Genomic DNA, 19,980 nt, shown 5'->3' on the forward strand with positions numbered 1-19,980 from the left:
CTGTGCTTCTTGGCGCCTGCCGGGAGTCGCCGAGGGGACCCAAACCGCGGATGCGCCACCGGAGCCTGGCGGGCGTCTAGGAGGCACTGGCCGCTTCCTCCCGCCCGCATCTCTACCTCCCCCACCCCCAGCCGCCCTCCCTTCCGTGCCGCGGGGTCTGCGCCCAGGTGGCGGGGTCTGCGGGGCGCGTGGCGGCAGGGAAGGGTCCCTGACGAGGAGGAGGAGGGGCGGGGGCGAGCCGATCGGCAGCCTCTCCCGGGGGAGGAGGGCCACCCTCGCCCTGGGCAAGCACTTGAGCCACCCGCCTAGGCGCCAAGAAAAGTTTTTTTTCCCCTCCCGTGCCCCTCCCCCACCTCCATCCTGCGCTCTGATGGGGTGGGTTTGGGTCCATTGGTGAAAAAAGTCACACGTTCTCATCAGCTGCTCCTCCCCCTGGGGACAGGGTCGGGGGGGTGACGGGAGGCAGTCGCCGCGGAGGACCCTGGCCGACCTCCAGCCCCGCCGCCGCCCGAGCGGTGCGTCCCGTGGCTCGAGCGCAGCCGGGTGCCGGCCGAAGGCTGCCCCCATCAGTGCGTGTCTGCGTGCCGGGCAGCGGCAGCATCCAACCTGCTTTATTCCTGCCTGCAGCGCCACGGCGAGCGAGCGGGCGAGCGAAGAGGGGAGAGGGAGTCTGTCTGCAAAGTGCTGCTCCCTGGTGCTCAGAGGCGGCTGCTCCAGCTCCAACTCTCATTCATTTCGCCGGTTAACATGAGAGATCATGGCCGCCTTCGGGCTTCTCAGCTATGAGCAGAGACCGCTGAAGCGCCCCCGGCTCGGGCCGCCCGATGTCTACCCGCAGGACCCCAAGCAGAAGGAGGTAAGGGCGCCGGCGGCCTCCGCAGCTGCTGGGGCCGCGCTCTGCAGCGCTGACCCGGGGCCAAGTTGGCCCAGCGGGCATCGCCGGCGCTGCGGGGGAAGGGTCGGAGAGGGGGATTGGAGGCGGGGGCCGGGCTGGTGGGCTTGGGGACCCCAGGCGACCGAGACCGGGCGGCTGTCATTCCCCGCGCTCCACTGGGGCGCTCGCTCTCCGGGTACCGGGTCGCCTCCCGGTTATCGGGCCTGGCACTGCGCTGCCAGGCGCTTCACCGGCTTCTTTCCTGTCGAAACCTTCCTGCTCTCTTTCCTCCGCTTCTGCCTGGTTTATTTTTCTCTCCGCCGCTTTGGTAAATCCTGGTAAACTTTTTGAAAAATGTTGGAATGCAGTGCATCCGACACTAAGGTCTTGCATTTTGCGCCAGCGGAGCAGGGACGGATGGGGGAGGGACCCTTTTCAAATTTTCCAGTTTAGAAAGCAAGTCGTTTTTTACCGAGGTGATAAATATATTTAGTTCTATGAACATACCTGTGTATCCCTTCTCCCCTTTAAAAACCAGTATTAAGGAGAAACTGATTTTTGTCCCTACAGGCTATTGGCTTAATTGCTGGAGGCTGTTTTGTGTATGTAAAAGCAGACTAGTTACCTTGGAAGGGAATAGGTCCTAGGATTGCTTATTTCTTTGAATGAAATTAATTGGAGAAACCTTGATTCTTCCACCAGGTGCACTAGTTTCAATGAGTGGGGTAACCATGGCATTTTGTAGCTATGTGTATGTTTGTCAGGAGTTAACAAATAATTATGTAACAACTCTCCAGTTAGAGTAATGATCACCCTTGGCTACACAATTTGCCCAGGGACTTGCCCCCCCCCCCCAACCATTTCTTTCCTTTTTCTTTGGATCACCTGCTACCCAGCTGTGCTTTCAGAGTTTGCCAGCCAGCCCACCCATCTTCTGTTTTGTGCAGCTAAACACAGGTGACCAGTATCAGAACTATCTTTCTGTGAATCTAAAAAGCCCCTCTATTACAAGTTTATAGGCCCCCCTGATCTCACAGCAAAGGCTCTGTAAATAAGGCAAGGAGGGGTTTTGAGACTTGTTTTTTGATAAAGGTGCCTATTTCATTAATAATAGAGGGAGGGTGAGTGCTAGCTCTGGCAAAACTGTGCTAGTAGTAATGTGTCTGAGAAATCAACCAAGAAAAGAGTTGTTGCTCCTTAGTACATTAAATTTGGGCGTCAGTGGAGTCGTTCACATGGAGCTGGGAAGGTCTTACAGGTGGTTCCCAGCAGAGGCTTAACAAGAAAATGAGAGTTTGATGAGATTTGCAGGTTTCTTCCCCTCCATAACCTCACCCTGTAACCTTGACTCAGAAGGAACTTGATTAAGGGACTGAAAGAATCGAGAATATGATGAAGGACCGCGTGTAAAGAAAGTTAACTTAAAATCACTGGCAGGAAACTCTTAAAAGTTTTGGTGGAGACAACAGCATTTATTTATTGGTCGATCTATTTGTAATGTCTTGCCACATCTTTGCAGAGGGCAGTATGACAGGTGGCAGTGCCTCAGTAATGGGATGGAAGCCTGGGTTGTTCTCTGGGCTTATTTAGCATTTATTTTTCAGGACAACACTCATTTCAGGATTGGGGCCTCTGTGATTCTGGAAAGAATAATTTTGAATTTCAGGGGTTATTTTGTGGAATCCTAAAACTGAAAGTGATGTTAAAGTCTACCTTTGTTTTTTGATACCAGGGATTGAACTTAGGGCACTCGATCACTGAGCCACATCCCCAGGGCTATTTTTGTATTTTATTTAGAGACAGGGTCTCACTGAGTTGCTTAGTGCCTTACTTTTGCCGAGGCTGACTTTGAACTCAAGAGATCCCCTTGCCTCAGCCTCCCTTGCTGATGGGATTACAGGCATGAGCCACTTCACCTGGCCAAAGGCTACTTCTAATACTTCCCTTTTAACCTTGTGAAACTTAACTGCTTTAAGCTAGGGGAGTGGAGAATAAGCTGAGATGGATGGCCAATCCCATATTTATGTCAGAAACAGTACTGCCTTAGGGAGGATTTATGTAAATCCTGTCCTGATGTTACTTTCTTCCTCCAAGACAACAAATATTTTATCTTTCTTGAGCAGAGTTTTGTGTGGCATCATATTTGGGTACAATATTGGACAGGTGCTTGGCTGTTCTTGGGTGGTTGGTGAGCAGTATCCTAGGCTTCAACTGTTCATATTGCCCTCTCAAGGTTTCTACCCTATCCTTGCATTACCCAGTTATTCAAATGTTTCCTTTACATTAACTTTTTTTTTTTACTGGGGGTTGAACCCAGGGGTGCTTAACCACTGAGGCTGGTTCTTCTCCCTGTGGGAGAGGCTCCAAGCTGAGAACCAGGACAGTGACACTGCTGCAGAGGGAGCAAGGCAGGCATAGAAACCAGAACCACTGGGTGCCTGGAGGGAGAGAATCAGGGGAGCAGGCGCCAGGGGTGCAGGGTGCCTGGGTGCCATCATAAGTACAGCAGGAGACCCTGGGTGCAGCTAACAGAGGCTGACCTGTCCCCAGCAAGTCAGTGTGGCACCCATGGCCCCACTCTGCAAATATCAGGTCATTCGACCTTCCCAGCCATCCTGTGCAGTGGGAGCAAAGGAGCAGGTGAGGAATGTGACCAAAGGTAGCCCGTGATGGAGCAGAACTCAAGCTGGGCGGCCTGGCTGCAGGCGGAGGCGCGGAGCTGAGCAGGGAGGATGGTGGGAAGTCTGGACATGACTCCAGGAGTGGTTCAGTCACCAGAGACTCTCCGATGCTATCCTCCAGTGCATGAGTTCTTTCTGCGTTGTGTTAATGTCTTCATGAACTGGCACCTATTCTAGTCCCAGGCGCCAGCCAAGCCCCTGCCCTCAGGCAGCTTACATTCATTCCCAAGAGGAAGGCAGGCCATGGAGAGGAGGGTGAGCATCCCACCCATGGCACTTCAGGGTACCAAGCACAGGGTAATGACCCTGCAAGGGTGCCAGAGAGGGCTGCCGGGAAGCCTCTTTGTTTTTATAACACCAACTGTCCCTGGACTTGTTTTATTTTGGTGACTCCTGTTGGCTTTGTTATTAGCATTGAAAATTCCTAACACAGAAATATTGTAGACAGCTGAGGAGGTGCAAAGAGGTAAAAAAAAATGTGCTTCCTTTTAAGGGATGATACTGTTAAGCTGTCTGGGAAGACAGGACAGGTCGACCAGTTGCCTGGGAGACCAAGTGACAGCTCCCCATCTGGGATGCATTCATTGCCTGGCCCCAGGGCCCTGGTGTGGCCCCCTGGTGCAGGGCTTCCTGAATCCCAGTGTTCAGGGAAGGATAGACACCTAGCAACTCTGTGCAAGAATTACAGACCCTGAGAAATGACCATCAGGTAAGCTCCTCCTCCTCCACCCCAGAATGGTTCAGCAACACTGTGAGCAGCTGAAGAAGCAGGTCCTCAGACCCAGATTCTGTCCTAAGAGGCACGGGAGGCAGGAGTTCAACAGAGGTGTCACCAGAGGGGACTGGGCCTTCTCACTTGTTCCCTTAGATCTGGGCTGAGAGAGGGCACAACTTCTAAGTAAAACACACCAGGCCCAGGCTGGGCTGGCAAGCTGGGCCTCACAGATGCCTGATCCAGCCCGCCCAGGCAGGGGTGCCCCGGCCCTGCAGGATGCCTTCTCCTCTGGAGATCAACGTTCTCAAAGTAGGCTCTGGACCAGCTGCAGCAGCAGATCACACGGAATCTTGTTAGAAATGAAAATTCCGGGGCCCCACCTCAGACCTCCTGAATCTGAGAGAACCAGCAACCTGGGGATTTGGGTGGTGGTGCTTGTTCCTTTTTCTCTTGTGATGCCGAGTACCATACTGGGAACTTGTAAGTCAGTGTGAGTCCAGCGCTCTGCCCCGAGCTGCACTGCAGACCCCCAGTGGGGTCTGAAAAAGCCCTCCAGGGAGTGGACACACTAGTTGGGCAGCCATGGATTTGAATTCTGGGTTAGCATCTTTGCGGTTGGGGTAGTTACATAACTTCCCATTTATAAATTAGTTTAATTGTGCTCTTTAGAAACCTGTGAACAGTTGTGAGTATTTTTTCTTACATTTGTGTGAGAAACTCCTCCTAGTAGAAGCTGTCCATTTGTAGCTGTTTGTCATAATTGTCATTGTTCAGAGTGGCAAGAGTGTTGTGGAAGTGGCTCCCAGGGGACTGGGCAGGATCTTTCAATGAGGATCCCCTGTAGAGAAGCTTCTGGGGAAGAGCTGGAAGTTCACCCTCCCTGCTGGCCCTCTGATTGTGTTCCCTCAGGACTTGGTGGGTATTGTGTGATTCTTTGCCCTGTGGAAACAGAATGGTCTGAGCCTTTATCTAACACAGGGAATCAAGAAAGTGAGAGTCGTTCTTGATTTCTCCTTTCCCCTCATGTCATATCCGCATGTCAGCATCATGTGTCCGTCATTTTCTTCTGCTAGGATGCTCCTTAAGAATGCAGGTGTGGGGCTAGTGGTGTGGGTCAGTGTTAGAGCACTCGCCTAGCACATGCGAGGCCCTGGGTTTGATCCTCAGCACCACATAAAAATAAATAAATAAAATAAATGTATTAAAAAATGCAGATGTGCCTGCCTCTCTTCTACGCAGACTTGCTGGGTCAGAGTGGGAGGAGCTCAGGAATCTGCATTTTAAACAGCCTGTCCAGGTGATTGCTAATCACACCTTGAGTACCTCTGCTTTAGCTGTGTCTGTCCTTACCTGTAGAAAAACCTGTAGGTGGGCTTCCTGCATCTTCCTGCCTGCTGCCCATGGCTGGTGTGTTAGAATCTTTTGGATAACAGACTGTTTGAAGTCTTGGTCCCTCTTGGTACTGGGTGATATGGATAAGCTCAGCTACTTTACTCCTTCTGTCCTGATAAGTGTGGCTCCCAGCTGAAGTTTGTTTTTAAGCTGGAAATGGCTGGCTGCAGAGCAGAGGTCCACACCTGGGTAATGGCCCACATGCAGGCGCCTCCTCCCAGGTGGCATGGCTACATTGGCCTGGAAGAGCAGGTCTGGCTTTGTCCCACAAGCCCTTGTTTGGACCTGTCAGGGCTGTGGGGTTTGTTTGGGGCCTGGGTTCTCAGCTGGGCTCTTTGGGGACTATGGTAAGGTTGTCACTGTGTGTACCTGTGAGCTTTAGCTGGGCGATGTTTCCCTGGGGGAGGAAGTGGGTCTTTTAGGAAGCCAGAGGACCTCTCTGTGGAGAATCATGTGGCTGCAGATGTGTGGGCTCATTCCTGGGTTTATTTTCCTCCATGGGAAGCTCTTTACTGTCTGGATTTCTGTGTCTGGTCCTGTATTCCTCCTGTTGTGATAAGTTGTTCTGCTTGGAGAACGTGAAGAAAATCAGACCTCAGATGAGCTAAGGCCTCCAGAACCCAGTGGACTTGGACTTGGGGGCCTTGGCTTAGACAGTTCTGTAGGTGGGTCGATGCTGCTTTCCAGATCAAATTGCCCTAGGGAGTGGGGGAATTTAATTTTTTTCCCCAAGCGTGGGGAAAGTGCAAAGGGAGGAACTCAGGAGTTTCTGGCTGAGTGTTTTCCTTGGAGAAGCCTCTGTAGAGTCAGGTTGACGTGTGCAAGTGGAAGCTCAAGCTCTGCCTGTGGGGTGCAGTGGTTCTGGGTGACTGGAGCCGCGTCTGTGGTCACCCTCCGAGAGTGCAAAGCTGAGGAGCTGGCTGACCCTGAGAAACGGGACTTCAGGGATGAATCTGGGACACCTGTGGGTCACCAGCCGGGGAAGCGGAGTCCCAAGGGGTGGTTCACACTCGGTGGGCTCCATCTGTGAGACAGCTTGTCTCCTCAGGACCTATGCACATGTGGATGCTGCTGCCTGTGGTCTGCTCCTCTTCCCCCGCTGCCCGTGGCCTGCTCCTCTTGCCCTGCCCCCGGCCCCCCACAGCCAGTGTGAGTTCCACAACAGGGGCCAGGTCTCTTTAATCCCCACTGGGAGTCAGAGGCTGGGGAAGGTCAGGTGTGCAGAGGGGTTGGTGATATGTGTTGCTGGGTCTGCCACCAGGGCATCAGCTATCCTCAGGAAATGGTGATCATAGACCCACTAAGTCGGGACCTGGCCCAGGGAGTGGGACTCTAGGACGTGTCAGACCCCGTCCTCACTCACTGCTGAGGACCTTGGGTGGAGACCTAGCTCATGAAGAGGCTTGTGTGTGTGTGTGTGTGTCAGGGGGCAATGCGGAGGGCGTGTCCTTGGGTCTGGAAAAGGTGCCCTGTTTTCCAGGAATTGCCCAGAGTTCAGGGAGGGGGGCGAGTGTGTGTGGAACCTGTGACCTGGGAAAGGCTGTGGCTGTTAGGATGGTGGAGAGAGGAACAGGAGCCCAGAGATGGGGGGAGGCTGACCTGGCCCTGGGGCGGGCTGCAAGGTTTCCACTCTGGGGCCCCCTTCCCTGGAGTCCTCTGATCAGCTCAGCCTCCACCCACCTCCAGAGCCCCGTTCTGTCTCGCCACCTTGTTCTCAGTTAAGATCTGGTGGAATTTGCTGTTCCCTCTTCCAGGCACTGCTCATCATGGATGTCTGTCTACTGAGCTTGCTGAGATGCAGGCCCTCAGGGCCCCCAGCGGGAGTGGTGGGCTGTGCCCTGCTGTGGTCTGCAGGGTCTGCAACGTGGCTGGTATCTTGGGTGCCAGGTGACCTGAGGGCATGGAGCATCTTCCAGGACTGCCCATGGCAGCGCCGTATCTGTCCCGCTCTGGAGTCCTGCAGGGAAGGTCAATATTGACATTGCTTAGGTTTTATTTGTTTATTTTTAGTAAAGCTCTACACAGTGCTAAGTCAGTAGATAGTATGGAAAATATTTCTGGGGTCAGAGTTGTTTTTACTCATTGGTCAGTTTTGGACCGGCTGTCAGCTCCGTTTCCAAGATTCTTTGTGAACTGGAGACACCACTCACGTGAATTCTGCTCTGAGGTCATTTGATAATCAACGTGTCTCTGAAACTGTGTTTTCATCTGTTCAGTCCTCGCTGGGTACCCCCCGCCGTGAGGTGCTCTGGGGGTGTAGAAAGGAAATAGACACCTGCTCCCTGCCCCTCCGGGATGGTGCTGCTTAGAATAACCACGGAGAAGGACCAGTGTTTTTAAAATTAATTTTCAGTCTGTTGCAGAGTGACATAAATATGTGGTAGAAATGAATGATTGGGAGCGCAGTGTGGCTTGCATGTGGTGGCAATGTCACATTGCTGTAGGGGATTTCACACACTCGTGCCGGTGTTTTCCTGGGACCAGTGACAGTTTTAACCCACATTCTGAAAAGACTGTGCTACAAGTTCGTGTCTGGTCCATTGACCCTCATGAAGCGATTTTAAGACGACCAGTACATTAGTTTTAATTAACCAGTTTTAGAACGACGACCCCTCTGGGAGTTCAGCACAGTGTGTGCAGTCCCCATTCTCCAGGTGCAGGCTGTCCCCAGTGCTGGGTCTGCCTGGTTCTCCTCTGAGGTGGTGCTGTGGCCATCTCCTGTTCACCAGGGAGAACTTCGGGCACAGGAAAACACCTAACTCGCACCAGATTGCCTGCCCCCTCAGGCTGGAGTTGGGGTGGGCTTCCCAGCTGACGCCGCCCAGGCTCCTCCGTGGGTAGCAAGGCTGAAGCTGGTGCATACAGAGTTCAGGAGGAGGCCGGGGGTTGCAGGTGTCCCTGGAGGGTGCGGGGAGGCAGGGGAGAGGGTGCTGGCCAGAGCAGCCTCATGGAGCTGGCAGGCTGGGCCTTGGGGGCGGTGGTGAGCACATGACTCCTCTGTTAGATTTGTCGCACTAGCTCATGCCTAATAAATCCAGCGTGGGGGGACAGCGGAGTCCAGGAGGCTGCGAGGGAGGAGGCTTCAGTCACCAAAGCATGAAGGAAAAGAGCCCCACTGATCGGGCCTTTAAATAGGACCTGAGTGGCATTGGCAGTGGTGACAGATTTGCCCAAGGAAGTGTAGGAAGAGAGGAGGGTGAAGAGGGCCGTGTTCTTGGGGCACTGCTGAGAGAGAATGGCACGTCCTGTTGCTTGAGGACCCAGTCACACACTGCTGTGCCCAGTTTAGTGACAGGCAGGCATTTGAATCATCACGGAGTCTCAGAGGAGGCGTGGACATTCAGACTCTGACTTCCTGCGCCCCTTGGTTGGCATTCACCAGTCCACCAGATGGTCTTAGTACGGGGAGGCCTCTGGAGCTCTGGTTTACCCCTTGTCCATGCTTAGAAGCTGCCCTTAGTACTTGCTTCTGGCCTCTGAGTGGCTGCTTGGGTGGCTATTCATGGCCAGAGTTGCCAGGAAGTTTGCTGGAGTACGCTCGGCGAGGCAGTGAGGGGCCTCCTGGAAATAAGAAGGATGGAGGCCCAGAGGTGCCCACAAGGAGGCTGTTTAGCTAGTGGCCCTGGGGCTGCTGGGGAAATGGTCTCCTTGACTCAAATACAGCATATACCTCTGATTCTGAGCAGCGGAGCTAAAACAAGCAAACAGAACCTCTACCAAAGCAGAAGGAGAAACTGTCCTCAGCCTTTCCCTCACAGCTCCCCATGGGGCAGGGCTGCAGGTGTAGAAAGGGAAGAAGGGTAAAGAGAAGGATCCAGGCTGAGGGGTGAGTAGGAGGATCCAGGCTGAGGGGTGAGTAGGAGGATCCAGGCTGAGGGGTAAGTGGGAGGAGCCAGGCTGAGGAGTAAGTGGGAGGAGCCAGGCTGTGGGGTAAGTGGGAGGAGGCAGGCTGAGGGGTAAGTGGGAGGAGGCAGGCTGAGGGGTAAGTGGGAGGAGGCAGGTGAGGGGTAAGTCGGAGGAGCCAGGTTGAGGGGAGTGGAAGTGGGCTTGTGTTCCTTCCTCTCCTTGTTCAGGTCCCCTTGCATACTGGCTCGAGGTGCTGGGTGGGGCGTCATTTGCAGGTAGAATTCACCTGGTGAGACTGTGGTGTGGAGGTGCTGTGGTGGCGACCCTAGTGGTGGGCTGCCCTAGATAGTGTCCTGGGCAGGGCCAGCAGACACTTCACTTCCCTGTTCTGCTATATGAATGTGAGGTCTGAAAGTTCTGGTGTTCTTCTGGGATGTACCTGAGAGCCACTTCCAGGTGCTTGGTATGGGCCGAGGACAAACATCGAGTGGGGTCTGAATATGAACTAATGGATGGAGTCATCTAGATGCACATGGATCGTAGGGTAAATGGGCCACACTTAGCTATCACTGAGGCAAAGATCTCCTGTCTGAAAGTGGCCTAGAGGAACAGCCAGCCTGGCCGGGCCACCTCTGACTGGGACACAGGACGCAGCGCTCCCAGGTGTGCCCAGCAGTCCTGGTGGGCCTGTGTTGCCACCCTGGAAGGGCTTCCGAGTGCCCAGCGTGTGCAGGTTGCTGCTCTCTGTGTTGACTGTACAGAAGACAGCATTCCAGCCACGCCACAGTCCTTTTTTTTTTAAAGTGATTGGCATGTGCCAGTGACCCTGCAGCATGTTCCCTTCTCCCCTGTTCTTGCTATGGGCATGTGGAGTATGGGGCTGGTCTCCATTTCACAGAAGCCCCTGCACTCTAGACTGGGCTTGTCCAGAGCAGGCTGTGCCCTTCTGGAACCCTCTGTCTTGCAGAGCAGCACATTGGGCCCTCTTGGGCCTGGCTCTGGCGTGGCTGCTTGCCCACCCTGCCCTTCTGCCCACTCAGCCTGTTTCCCACTCTGCCCGGGCACGTGGCTGTCAGGAGGATGGGCATGGAGTGCTGCTCTCCGTACCATGACTATTATTTTCCCTTTTGCCTGCTGCAGGTCGCTGTGAGGACAACTCTTACTGTGTTGTGTTGAGCTTGCGTCCTCTGGTTTCGTACGGGGTCCCCACTGTTAGCCTGGGATGCTGCAGGCAGGGTGTGGAGGGACTGAGCAGCAGCATAGTGGTGGATGAGTGGTGGAGATTGAGAGCTGACTCAGGTGTGGCCTCTGTGCACGTGTGGCCTGGTGTCACAGCCATTGGCAGGGATGGGGGAGGGATCAGCTGGCCTCTTAGGGGAGCCCTGCTGCCCCCAAGTCGGTTTGGCCCTGCCTTTTGTCCTCCTGAGGAGGCTGGCGTCCTTCTCATTCTGCAGATATCTTGGCTGCAGAATGCCTTTTAAAGACTCCTCAGATGCACCCAAGACCCGCTAAGCATAGCCACTGGAGCTGGAGGGCAGGTGTTGTTGCTGCGGTGCCCGGCCAGGGTGTCTGCTCGCAGGGCCTGGTGATGTAGTTTTTCTCCTCTGATGTGGAGTGCAGTGGAGGTAGGATGGAAGAACCTGGAAACCTAGGCAGAAAGGAGGCGAAGGGAAAGGAAATAAGGTCTTAAGTCAGAAGTTCTGTGTGATTTCCAGGCCTGTCGCTCCAGAAGCTGTCTCTATTTTCCTAGGCCTAGAGCTCCCAGGTTCCTGGGAAATTTGTAACTCTGCCTGGGCACTGTTAATTAAACCCCCGATGAATGCATTAACTAAAGAGAGAGATGCCCTTTTAAGAAACCTATAATTTAGAGGAGTTTTCAGAGCTACCTGCTGCTCAGTTTCTAAAGACCAGCTCAGCCTGAAAATCTTGAGAGGGACCACCCCACCAGAACCCGTCTTTAGGTCACCAGACTGATGTCTTCCCATACCCACCTGCCATGACCGGGGACTCAATCTGTCAGGGTCACTCCAGGTGAATTGGGCTGGATACTAAATAGCCACACAGAGATAGGAAATACCTTTTTTTAGGGTTCAGCGATGGCTCCTCCTCCTCAGTTCCCACAGAGAAGGCCAGAGAGGCAGGCAGAGAGAGAGCACTCCTGAAACCCTCTTTTCTGAGGCAAGGGGTTGGGTTTCAGGGGGTGTGGCCCAGGCCCACTGGGTGATGCCCACTCCCAGAGCTGTGGTTCCTTGCCCAGTGAAGGTGAGACTCACCTGCTCCTCACCTTCATTGCTCATGGCTAAGGGTCAGTGCTCTGCGTGCTCAGCCCCTGTTCATGGTGCCCGCAGTACCCACCCCTCTCCAGGTGTTTTTTAAAGAAGAGCCAGCAACTCTGAAAGGGGTTTCTCACTCTCGAGTTTCTCCCTCGTATGTGGGTCTACTTCCTAAAGAAACCCATCTGTACCTCTGACTGGCGCATGCACATTTTTTATTTTGGGACAAGGTCTTGCACGTTCCCTCACCTGTGCACGGATGCCACTGCTCCTGAGTCGAGTTCCCCCTCTCTCCAGAAACTCCTTAGACCCTTCTTTGGAGTCACTTCTTGTGACACAGCAATGGTCTCTGCGCTGCTTCCAGATGACCTGGATCTTTATTTTAGGGGCAGTGTTGCCCTGAGGGTTAGAATGAAGTGTCCCTTTTCCTGTGTGTCTGGTTGGTTTCCTGGGTCTGCTGAACCCGAGCTCCACAGACAGGATGGGGAGAATGGTGGGGATGTGCTTTCACAGGTGTGGGGACTAGAAGCTTGAGACTAGTGGGTTGGCAGGCCCTGGTCCCCCTCCCGGGGAGGTCCTCTGTGCTTCCTCCGGTGGTCCAGTTATGACATGTGGCTACTTAACTCCAGTCTCAGCCTTGTCTTCATGCTACTGTCTGTTCCTCTTCTCATAAGGACGTCAGCCATACTAGATGGATGCATCCTAGCTGGGTCTGACTCCATCTTGACCCGATTACGTCTGCAAACACTCTTCTAGGTAAGGCTTGCTCACAGGTATGGGGGTCAGGACTCTGATGGATCTTTTTGGGGACTCAGTTCTGCCCACTAGTGTGTGTCTGCAAGGCCCTCCCCAGGTGCTCGGCATGTCCTGGGCTGGTTGCTTTCTGGAGACTGAGTAGGAGGCCGTGCCCTGCTTCCTCAGAGGCTTCTAGTTGTCTGTGCTGGAGACCTAGTCAAGTTGGGTGACTTTGTCTCCTTGCATAATGCCTGTGCTGTTTCTGTGGTAAAGACTGTGTCCTTCACATGGCCTGCAGGACCCTGTGTAGCTCCTCCTCTTCCTGCTTCAGGCTCATTCTGGACAGTAGCCTTTCTTTGATTTTTCCAAAAGCCCATTGGACTTTATACAAGCCTTTCCTCTGTTTGTCTTTTTGCCAGGGATTCGTCAGCAAGAATTGTTATCATGCTTGGCAGTGACCCTTTTATTGTGATGAGGATCCCCTCTGTCTCAGTCCTCCTCTGGAAGACTGCTTTATCTGATATTGATGTAGCTACTTCAGCCCTCTTGTGTTCTGTCGCGACACATGACTAAGCCAGCCAGGGTCACTCCAGGAGAACTGGGCTGACGTGAAATAATCACACACAGAGAAATACCTTTTTCTTTGGGTTCTGTGATGGCCCCTCTGACCTAGGTCCCACCAAGGAGGCAAGGCAGGCAAGAAAGAGAGAGCTCGCTGGAACGGGTTTTATTGGGGGAGGCTGTTCCATTGAATATCCTATTCAAAAAAGGGTATAGGGTGGGGTTACAACAAACAAGTGGGTGTAATCCAATCCCATCAGGTGTCACGCACTCCTGGAGCCCACTTCTTCTCTGAGTGGAGGTAAAGCCCAGTGTATTGCGGGGTGCAATGACTGTTGAGCACCCCTTCACTCAGGACTTAAAGGTGTGCACATAGCTGCTGTCCAGAGCTGCTCCAGACTGTGTTCATTGTTTGGATAGGACATATCTTCCCATCCCTTTACTGTCAATCTGTGTCTGTCTTTCTCTATTTTTTGGTATCAGGGATTGAACCCAGAGCTGCTTTACCACTGAGCCATATCCCCAGCCCTTTTTATGTTTTCTTTAGAGTTAGGGACTTGCTGAGTTGCTTAGTACCTTGCTAAGTTGCTAAGGCTGGCTTTGAACTTGCAGTCCTCTTGCCTCAACTTCCTGAGTCACTGGGATTGCAGATGTGTGCCACGATGTCTGGCTAATTTATCTGTTTAAGTACACTTAAAGTTCAGCATGTAGTTGGATTTTGTCTTTTTAAAAAATGTATCTGACAATTTCTTTTTTTTTTTTTGACAGTACTGGGGATTAAATCCAGGGCATGTTCTGGGAAAGCGCTGCCCCCGTGGAGGTACATCCCCAGCTTTTCTTATTTTTTATTTTGGGACAAGATCTTACTGAGTTGCCCAGGCTGGATTTGAACTTGTGATCTCCAGTCTCAGCTTCCCAAGTAGCTGTGATGACAGGAATTGCCGCCTTGCCTTTTAGTTGGAATCATAGTCTGTGACATTTAAGCAGCGTTTAATGTGATGATTGATGTGGTTGGGATTGGTACCATTTTACTATTTATTTTTGGGGTTTCCTTTTCTGCTTTCTTTGGATTATTGTACTCTATAATTTTAATTTGCTTATTGAGAGTTTAGTTATACTACTACTTGTTTTTGGTGGCTGCTCCGGGAATCACAGTAGCATCCCAAATTCTTCAGTCTCCTTAGAACTAATTTTGCCTCTCTCTATTCTAACTGCTGGAGCCTTCCATGACATGGACTCTCCTGTGTTAGTTGCTCTGCAATCAGAGCCCACTCAGAGCTCTTTCCTGGGGACACCTGTCTGACTGCCCGGACAGGCATTGGTGGTCTTTGCCCTCCGAGTGGTCGGCTCTTCTCCTGGGTACTGCATCATACTTCAATTCTGCTTGCTGTGGGGTCTCCAGCACCTGGTACAGTGTTGTATTTAATTACCTGATGTTTGAAGGGAGGCCTGAGCTGTGGTTTGAAAACCACAGACGATGTCATGGTTATGCTCCAGGGGTGGAAATGGCACAAGGTGAGACTCAGGGGCTGAAAAGACAGTGTGCGTGGAATGGCGTGTAATAGTCAGTAGACTAAGTGAAAGTTAAAATGTAAAAATAGAAAACGGCTATAATCACAGTAGCCACCATTTATAGGGCACTTAATAATGGGCCAGGCACTGTGCTGAACTGCACGTTTATCTTATGTAACCCCAGCCCTGTGAGTTATTCTCGTCTCCTTTTCAACAAAGCCAGGCAGGTGCAGAGAGGTTGGTTCCTGTGGCCCCAGTCCTGGGTGAGGGCTGTATTCAAACCCAGCTCCATGTGACTCTGATGCTTAGAAGCAAGACCAGCATGCAGAGTTTGATTGCTGGAGGCTTCGGATGCTGGTCCCAGTGCTTCTGTTCTGATTTGGGGCCAGAATTAGTTGGAAAACAGTTGAGAGCTATTACTTAGGGTCTGGAGAGTCGTGCTGCTTTAGCTCCTGGGGGAGTGTGGGAAGCTGCCTGAGGCTTTTGGGTAGGGAAGTGCAGAAAGGGAAATAGTATCTCAGGACCCCGCCGGAGGTAGGCTGCATAGAGGGCAGGATGAATGGGGAGCAGTGACCAGGCCCTGCTGTGACAGTGGCCACATTTAGAGAGCCACTGTCGCATTTTAGAAGGAGGAATAAATGTTAGACATGTCTTGAGAGATGCAGGGCTGGGTTGGTTAGTGACAAGAGGAGGGGATGAAAGAGTGTTCTCTTATCTCCTGGGTCGCTCGTGTCTGTTACCTAAGGACCACTAGGTGTGTTGGTGAGGGTGATCCATGTCTTACCCCGTCTTCCAACCTGGGGTCTAAGATAGAATAGAGGGCAGGGGACAGGGGAGGGAGAAGGAAGGAGGGGGAAGTACTAGGCCTGGAATGGAACAAATCGGATTCCATGCCTCTTTGATCATGTCAAAATGACCCCATTGTTATGTATGACTAAATGTACCAATAAAAACATCAAAAAAAATGTCCATCAGGCTAACTTGGTTCTCTCAGATTAGGAATGACCAATTAAAACATGCATATCCAAAAAATAAAAATAACAAATAAATAGGGTTCTATAGTCTTTGGGGTTGAGAGAAGGCTGTTTTGGAGGAGGGATGGACAAAGTTAGGAAAAGTAATTATAAAACTGTTTATAAGAAATTTGTGTTTGTTCTGGGTAAGATGGGCATTAACCCCGCCTGCCTGGCCAGCACATTAGAGGGATATTTCTTCACTTCTGTGTCATTGTGTGGCTGATGGACAGTTCTGTCTAAGTCATTGAATATTCATTAGTTAGCTTGTTAGACTACTAGGTGACTGAGAAAATCAGGAGTTTTCGCCCATGTTCTGTGGTTGGGTGGGGGTGTGTGTGGGTGAGCCGTTTATGACCTGCTTTTCAGATGGTCATCAGAAGTCCTGCCACACTGAACTGTTTTTGTTTCTTGAGCCTGAAAGAGCCTCAGCAGCTTCCAAACTGGCATCCAAACGTTTTCACTTTCCTAATGAAATGTATTATTGAAATTAAAAGATTGCTTTGAAAGTGATCCAAAAAATAAGCTCATTCTCTGAAGTTCAAGGCTAACGCAGGAGATTTCTGAATGCTTGTGGGGTTCACCCACAGCCCTGCTCTTCCTATCAGTATGGGACGTGGAGACGTGGAGTGACCACTGGCATTCCACATTAACTTAGGCTCTTTTTTAGGCTTTTGCTTCTATTTCTGCCTGAGTGACTGTCTCCCTAGAATTGCTTTAAGGCTTGGATTTCAGTTGCATCAATGGCAAGGCAGGCCAGTTGTGGGGGGGACTCTTCCCTTCTCCCTGTTCAGGTTGCCTTGGGCCCAAGTCATTTGTGCACCTTTCCAAGGCCCTGGGTAGCTCACTGTTGGGTGGTGTTACCCTGGGCCACAGGGGCCGTTGGAGTCCCCGTTTTAAGCTTCTTGTTTCTTTGCTGAGAAAATATTTGGTCTTACACACACATACAACTTTTTTCTTTCTTGCCCTAGATGCTGTTAATGAAAAATTCATTTAAGACTGTCTCTGAATACATGGTTGCCTCTTACCCAACAGTTAGTAGAATAGTTTTTTCTTCTCTTCTCCATGTTGTACAATGAGGGACACGTCAGCCTTTATTGAGGAGTCCTTTTTCTGGAAGAGGTTCAGCTCTGCTGGTCTGGTGCCCTGAGTGCAGACCCAGCCCTGGATCCTCACTGACGCTGTGAGCACCAGTTCCCTGGGGTCTTGGCTGTCTCACCTTTGCAGATGGGCAAAGGAGCAGCTGTGGTTCTAAGAACTGTTCAGGAGGTACAATGGAACAAGGTCAAGACTGTAAGGAAAGGCATTATAGGAATTTTGGTGGTTGTTACTCTTTTATTTTGAAAAATCTTTGAAGAAGTTCAAGGCTGGTGCAAGAGGAAGCTATTTGTGTCCCTTACAGATTCTGGCTTGGGGGTTTTAGAGGCATGCTGTTCTGAAATCTGGACTCTGTCTCTTCTATTTTTGCCTAATTAGACTTGGCAAAGGCCTGCAGAGTAGTGTCATAAAAGTTTGTTGTTGCTTGAATTCATGTAACACAGGTTGCCTTTTGTTCTGAGTCTCTTAAAGCTACCTAATGACGTCAAGTATCTATGCCTTAGCCAGTTTCTCAAACCGGAATCCACAGATGCCTTCAGGTTGGAGACAGTGCTTTTCCTTTAAAAGGGATCTGTTGGTGCATTCTTGGAGTTTGAGAAACATTTGTTTAAACAACAATAGTAAACTCTGGAATTTGAATCTTAACTCATTGTTTGGATTTTTGCCATCAGTGTTCAGTCTTGGCAGAAATTTTAGGGAATAGGCCATCAGGGGGCACATTTTGATCGTGACGTTCTTGGCTTTTAACTCCTTAGTTTCTGCGGAAACCTGACCTCAAGGGCTTAGCAAATACAGTGATCGGTTAACTGAGCTAGGGTCTATTTAGAATTCAGCTATGAAACGGCACCAAGGGGATGGAACTCGTCCTGAAAGCCCCGCGCCTTGCCTCTCGACGTGGTTCCAGTAAAGACAGAGGCTGATTCTCAGCTGCCCTTTCTTGCAGTGCCTGCTAGAAGGTGGAAGACATAGGCACCTTCAGTTTTCTCCTGAGGTCATGATCCTTTTTGTATGTACACTTGCTCTCTCCGACTCCGAGACCACGGAAATGTCCTTAGCGAGTTTGGTTATTCAAGTTGGCTGGAATCTTTTTGACTTAAAAATGTGTATCATGTAGTTTTGTCCTCAATTTTCACATCACCACCTGAGGATTCAGGACACAGGTGGGCTGTTCATCTTCTGGGTAGATCATGACTTCTGTGACCTTTCTGCCTGGCGGAGACTGGATTGCCCTGGAGCTGCATGTCTCATAAAGGGTCTTTTGAGAGCCCACCCATGTGCGGAGCATACCAGTCAAGGCAGGCTGCGGGGGTGGGGGTGCCGCCAGAGGCCTCAGCTCCTAGCCAAAGCCACCCTCTGAGGCTGTTCAGATACATCAGCCTCATGACCTGTTGCATCCCTCAGCTTCCCATCTAACCACAGCAGTGGTTTGACCAGTGGCTCTTCTAATTCCACTCTGGCCCAGTGGTTAGGTGGAGTGAGCTGCGTTCTGGGTTCTATGCGCCTGTTGCCCCGACTGTTGCTGCACCATTGCTTTATTTTTGGGGGGGGGGAATGTGGGCGATACCGAGGATTGAATTCAGTGGCACCTGACCACTGAGCCACGTCTCCAGCCCTACTTAGAGACAAGGTGTCACTGAGTTGCTTAGAGCCTTGCTAAGTTGCTGAGGCTGGCTTTGAACTTGGGATTTTCCTGCCTCGGCCTCCCTAGCCGCTGGGATTACAGGTGTGTGCCACTGCGCCTGGTACGACCACATTTCTTGGCTCCGGGGAAGGGAACAGAAGGTTGCTCTGTGTCTTCCAGTTTCTCACTTGTTCTCTCTGGTCCATGTCTTGGAGACTGCCATGGTTCCCTAACTCAGGTAACCTGGGCGGGCAAGGAGGGCCTATTTTTTTTTTTTTTTTTAAGACTTGGGCTATTTTTTTTTAATTGTTTTTTTAGTTGCAGATGGACACACTACCTTAATTTTATTTATTTATTTTTATGTGTGCTGAGGACCAAACCCAGTACCTCATATGTGTGAGGCAAGCGCTCTGCCACTGAGCCCCAGCCCAGTCCAAGCTTAGGCTATTTTTGATGTGATGTGACCTTGGAGCTTTTCCTGTGGCCACCCAGTAGGAGATCTTTTTGAGGAGCGTAGGAGTTGTGGCTCTGTATTTTTAGACCACATTTTCATGTGGCATTTGTTCCTTGGTGGCATGGTGGCAGGAAATTTGTCTTGCTAGTCTGGGTTTTAGAAAGAGTGCATCAGGACTGCCTCTGCCTGGTTTCTGCACCTTTTTGAGCCTCACTTTGTGCATCTGTGAAATGGGCATGAGGACGCATGCCTGCGGTCTCCCTCAGAGTCGGCGAGGAGCAAGTGAGCCAAATGTTTTAAAGAACTTTGCTGAGCTCTGAGCCTCCCTCTGACTGTGGTTGTGATGTGGGTAGGTTCTAGTCATACAGCATGGGCCCAGGAACCTTCATGGTGTCGTGGGTAAGCTGGGTGAGCCAGGCTTCACACAGAAGGGGGGCTGGCGAGGGAGTGAGTCAAGCTGCAGGTTCTCTAGTGCCATTGCAGGTCAAAAAGGATTTTGTGCGCTACCACTGGCACACACCTGGGATGCCAGCAGCTCAGGAGGCTGACACAGGAGGATTGCAAGGAGGAGACCAGTCTCAGTAATGGTGAGGTGCTTAGCAACTCAGTGAGATCCTGTCTCTAAATAAAATACAAAATAGGGCTAGGGATGTGGCTCAGTGGTCGAGTGCCTCTGAGTTCAATCCCTGGTATGCAAAGCAACAACAACAACAAATGATTTTGTTTTGGTGTGTGTGGGAGGGGGGTTGCTCATTTTTTTTTTCTTTATAATTTAGAAGTTAAAAAATTTCAGACTTGCGGAAAAGTTAGGAGACTGAGATGAGGATCACCAGTGTTTCTAGCCTGGCGTTGACAGGCATTGGCAAGTGCCAGAGTGGCTTTCGCTCTCCACCCCTGTGCCCTGGCTTTTGCATGTCAGCAACTGCACTCTGGTGGTTGTCCCACGTCCTTCCCACCCTTCCTTCTCACAGAGGGCAGCAAACCCGCGGTGCGACTGGGTTAGGTCCAGCTCTCCTTCCTCCTGCTTAACTTGTGCCTTCTTTCTGTAGGATGAACTGACTGCTGTGAATGTAAAGCAAGGCTTCAGCAACCAGCCAGCCTTCACTGGGGATGAGCACGGCTCGGCCAGGAACATTGTGATCAACCCGTCAAAGGTACTGCGGGCCCCTCCCCTGGGACCACTGGCAAATCGGATTTGTGATGGG

General features: G+C 51.5%; 1 protein-coding gene across 13 annotated transcripts in view; it reads left to right on the forward strand.

Annotated features, from left to right (window-relative positions):
• Med12l (mediator complex subunit 12L) overlaps positions 1 to 19,980 on the forward strand; it is a 260,868-nt gene that overhangs the window by 480 nt on the left and 240,408 nt on the right. For all 13 annotated transcript variants that reach the window (XM_048794071.1, XM_048794075.1, XM_048794070.1 and 10 more), the window contains exons 2-3: positions 628 to 856; positions 19,825 to 19,929. In XM_048794071.1, the coding sequence (XP_048650028.1) occupies positions 758 to 856; positions 19,825 to 19,929 (204 nt within the window). In that variant the 5' untranslated portion in view covers positions 628 to 757. The remainder of the gene's footprint in view (positions 1 to 627; positions 857 to 19,824; positions 19,930 to 19,980) is intronic.

Source organism: Marmota marmota, unplaced genomic scaffold (assembly GCF_001458135.2).
Source record: "Marmota marmota marmota unplaced genomic scaffold, marMar, whole genome shotgun sequence".
Taxonomy (NCBI): Eukaryota; Metazoa; Chordata; class Mammalia; order Rodentia; family Sciuridae; genus Marmota; species Marmota marmota.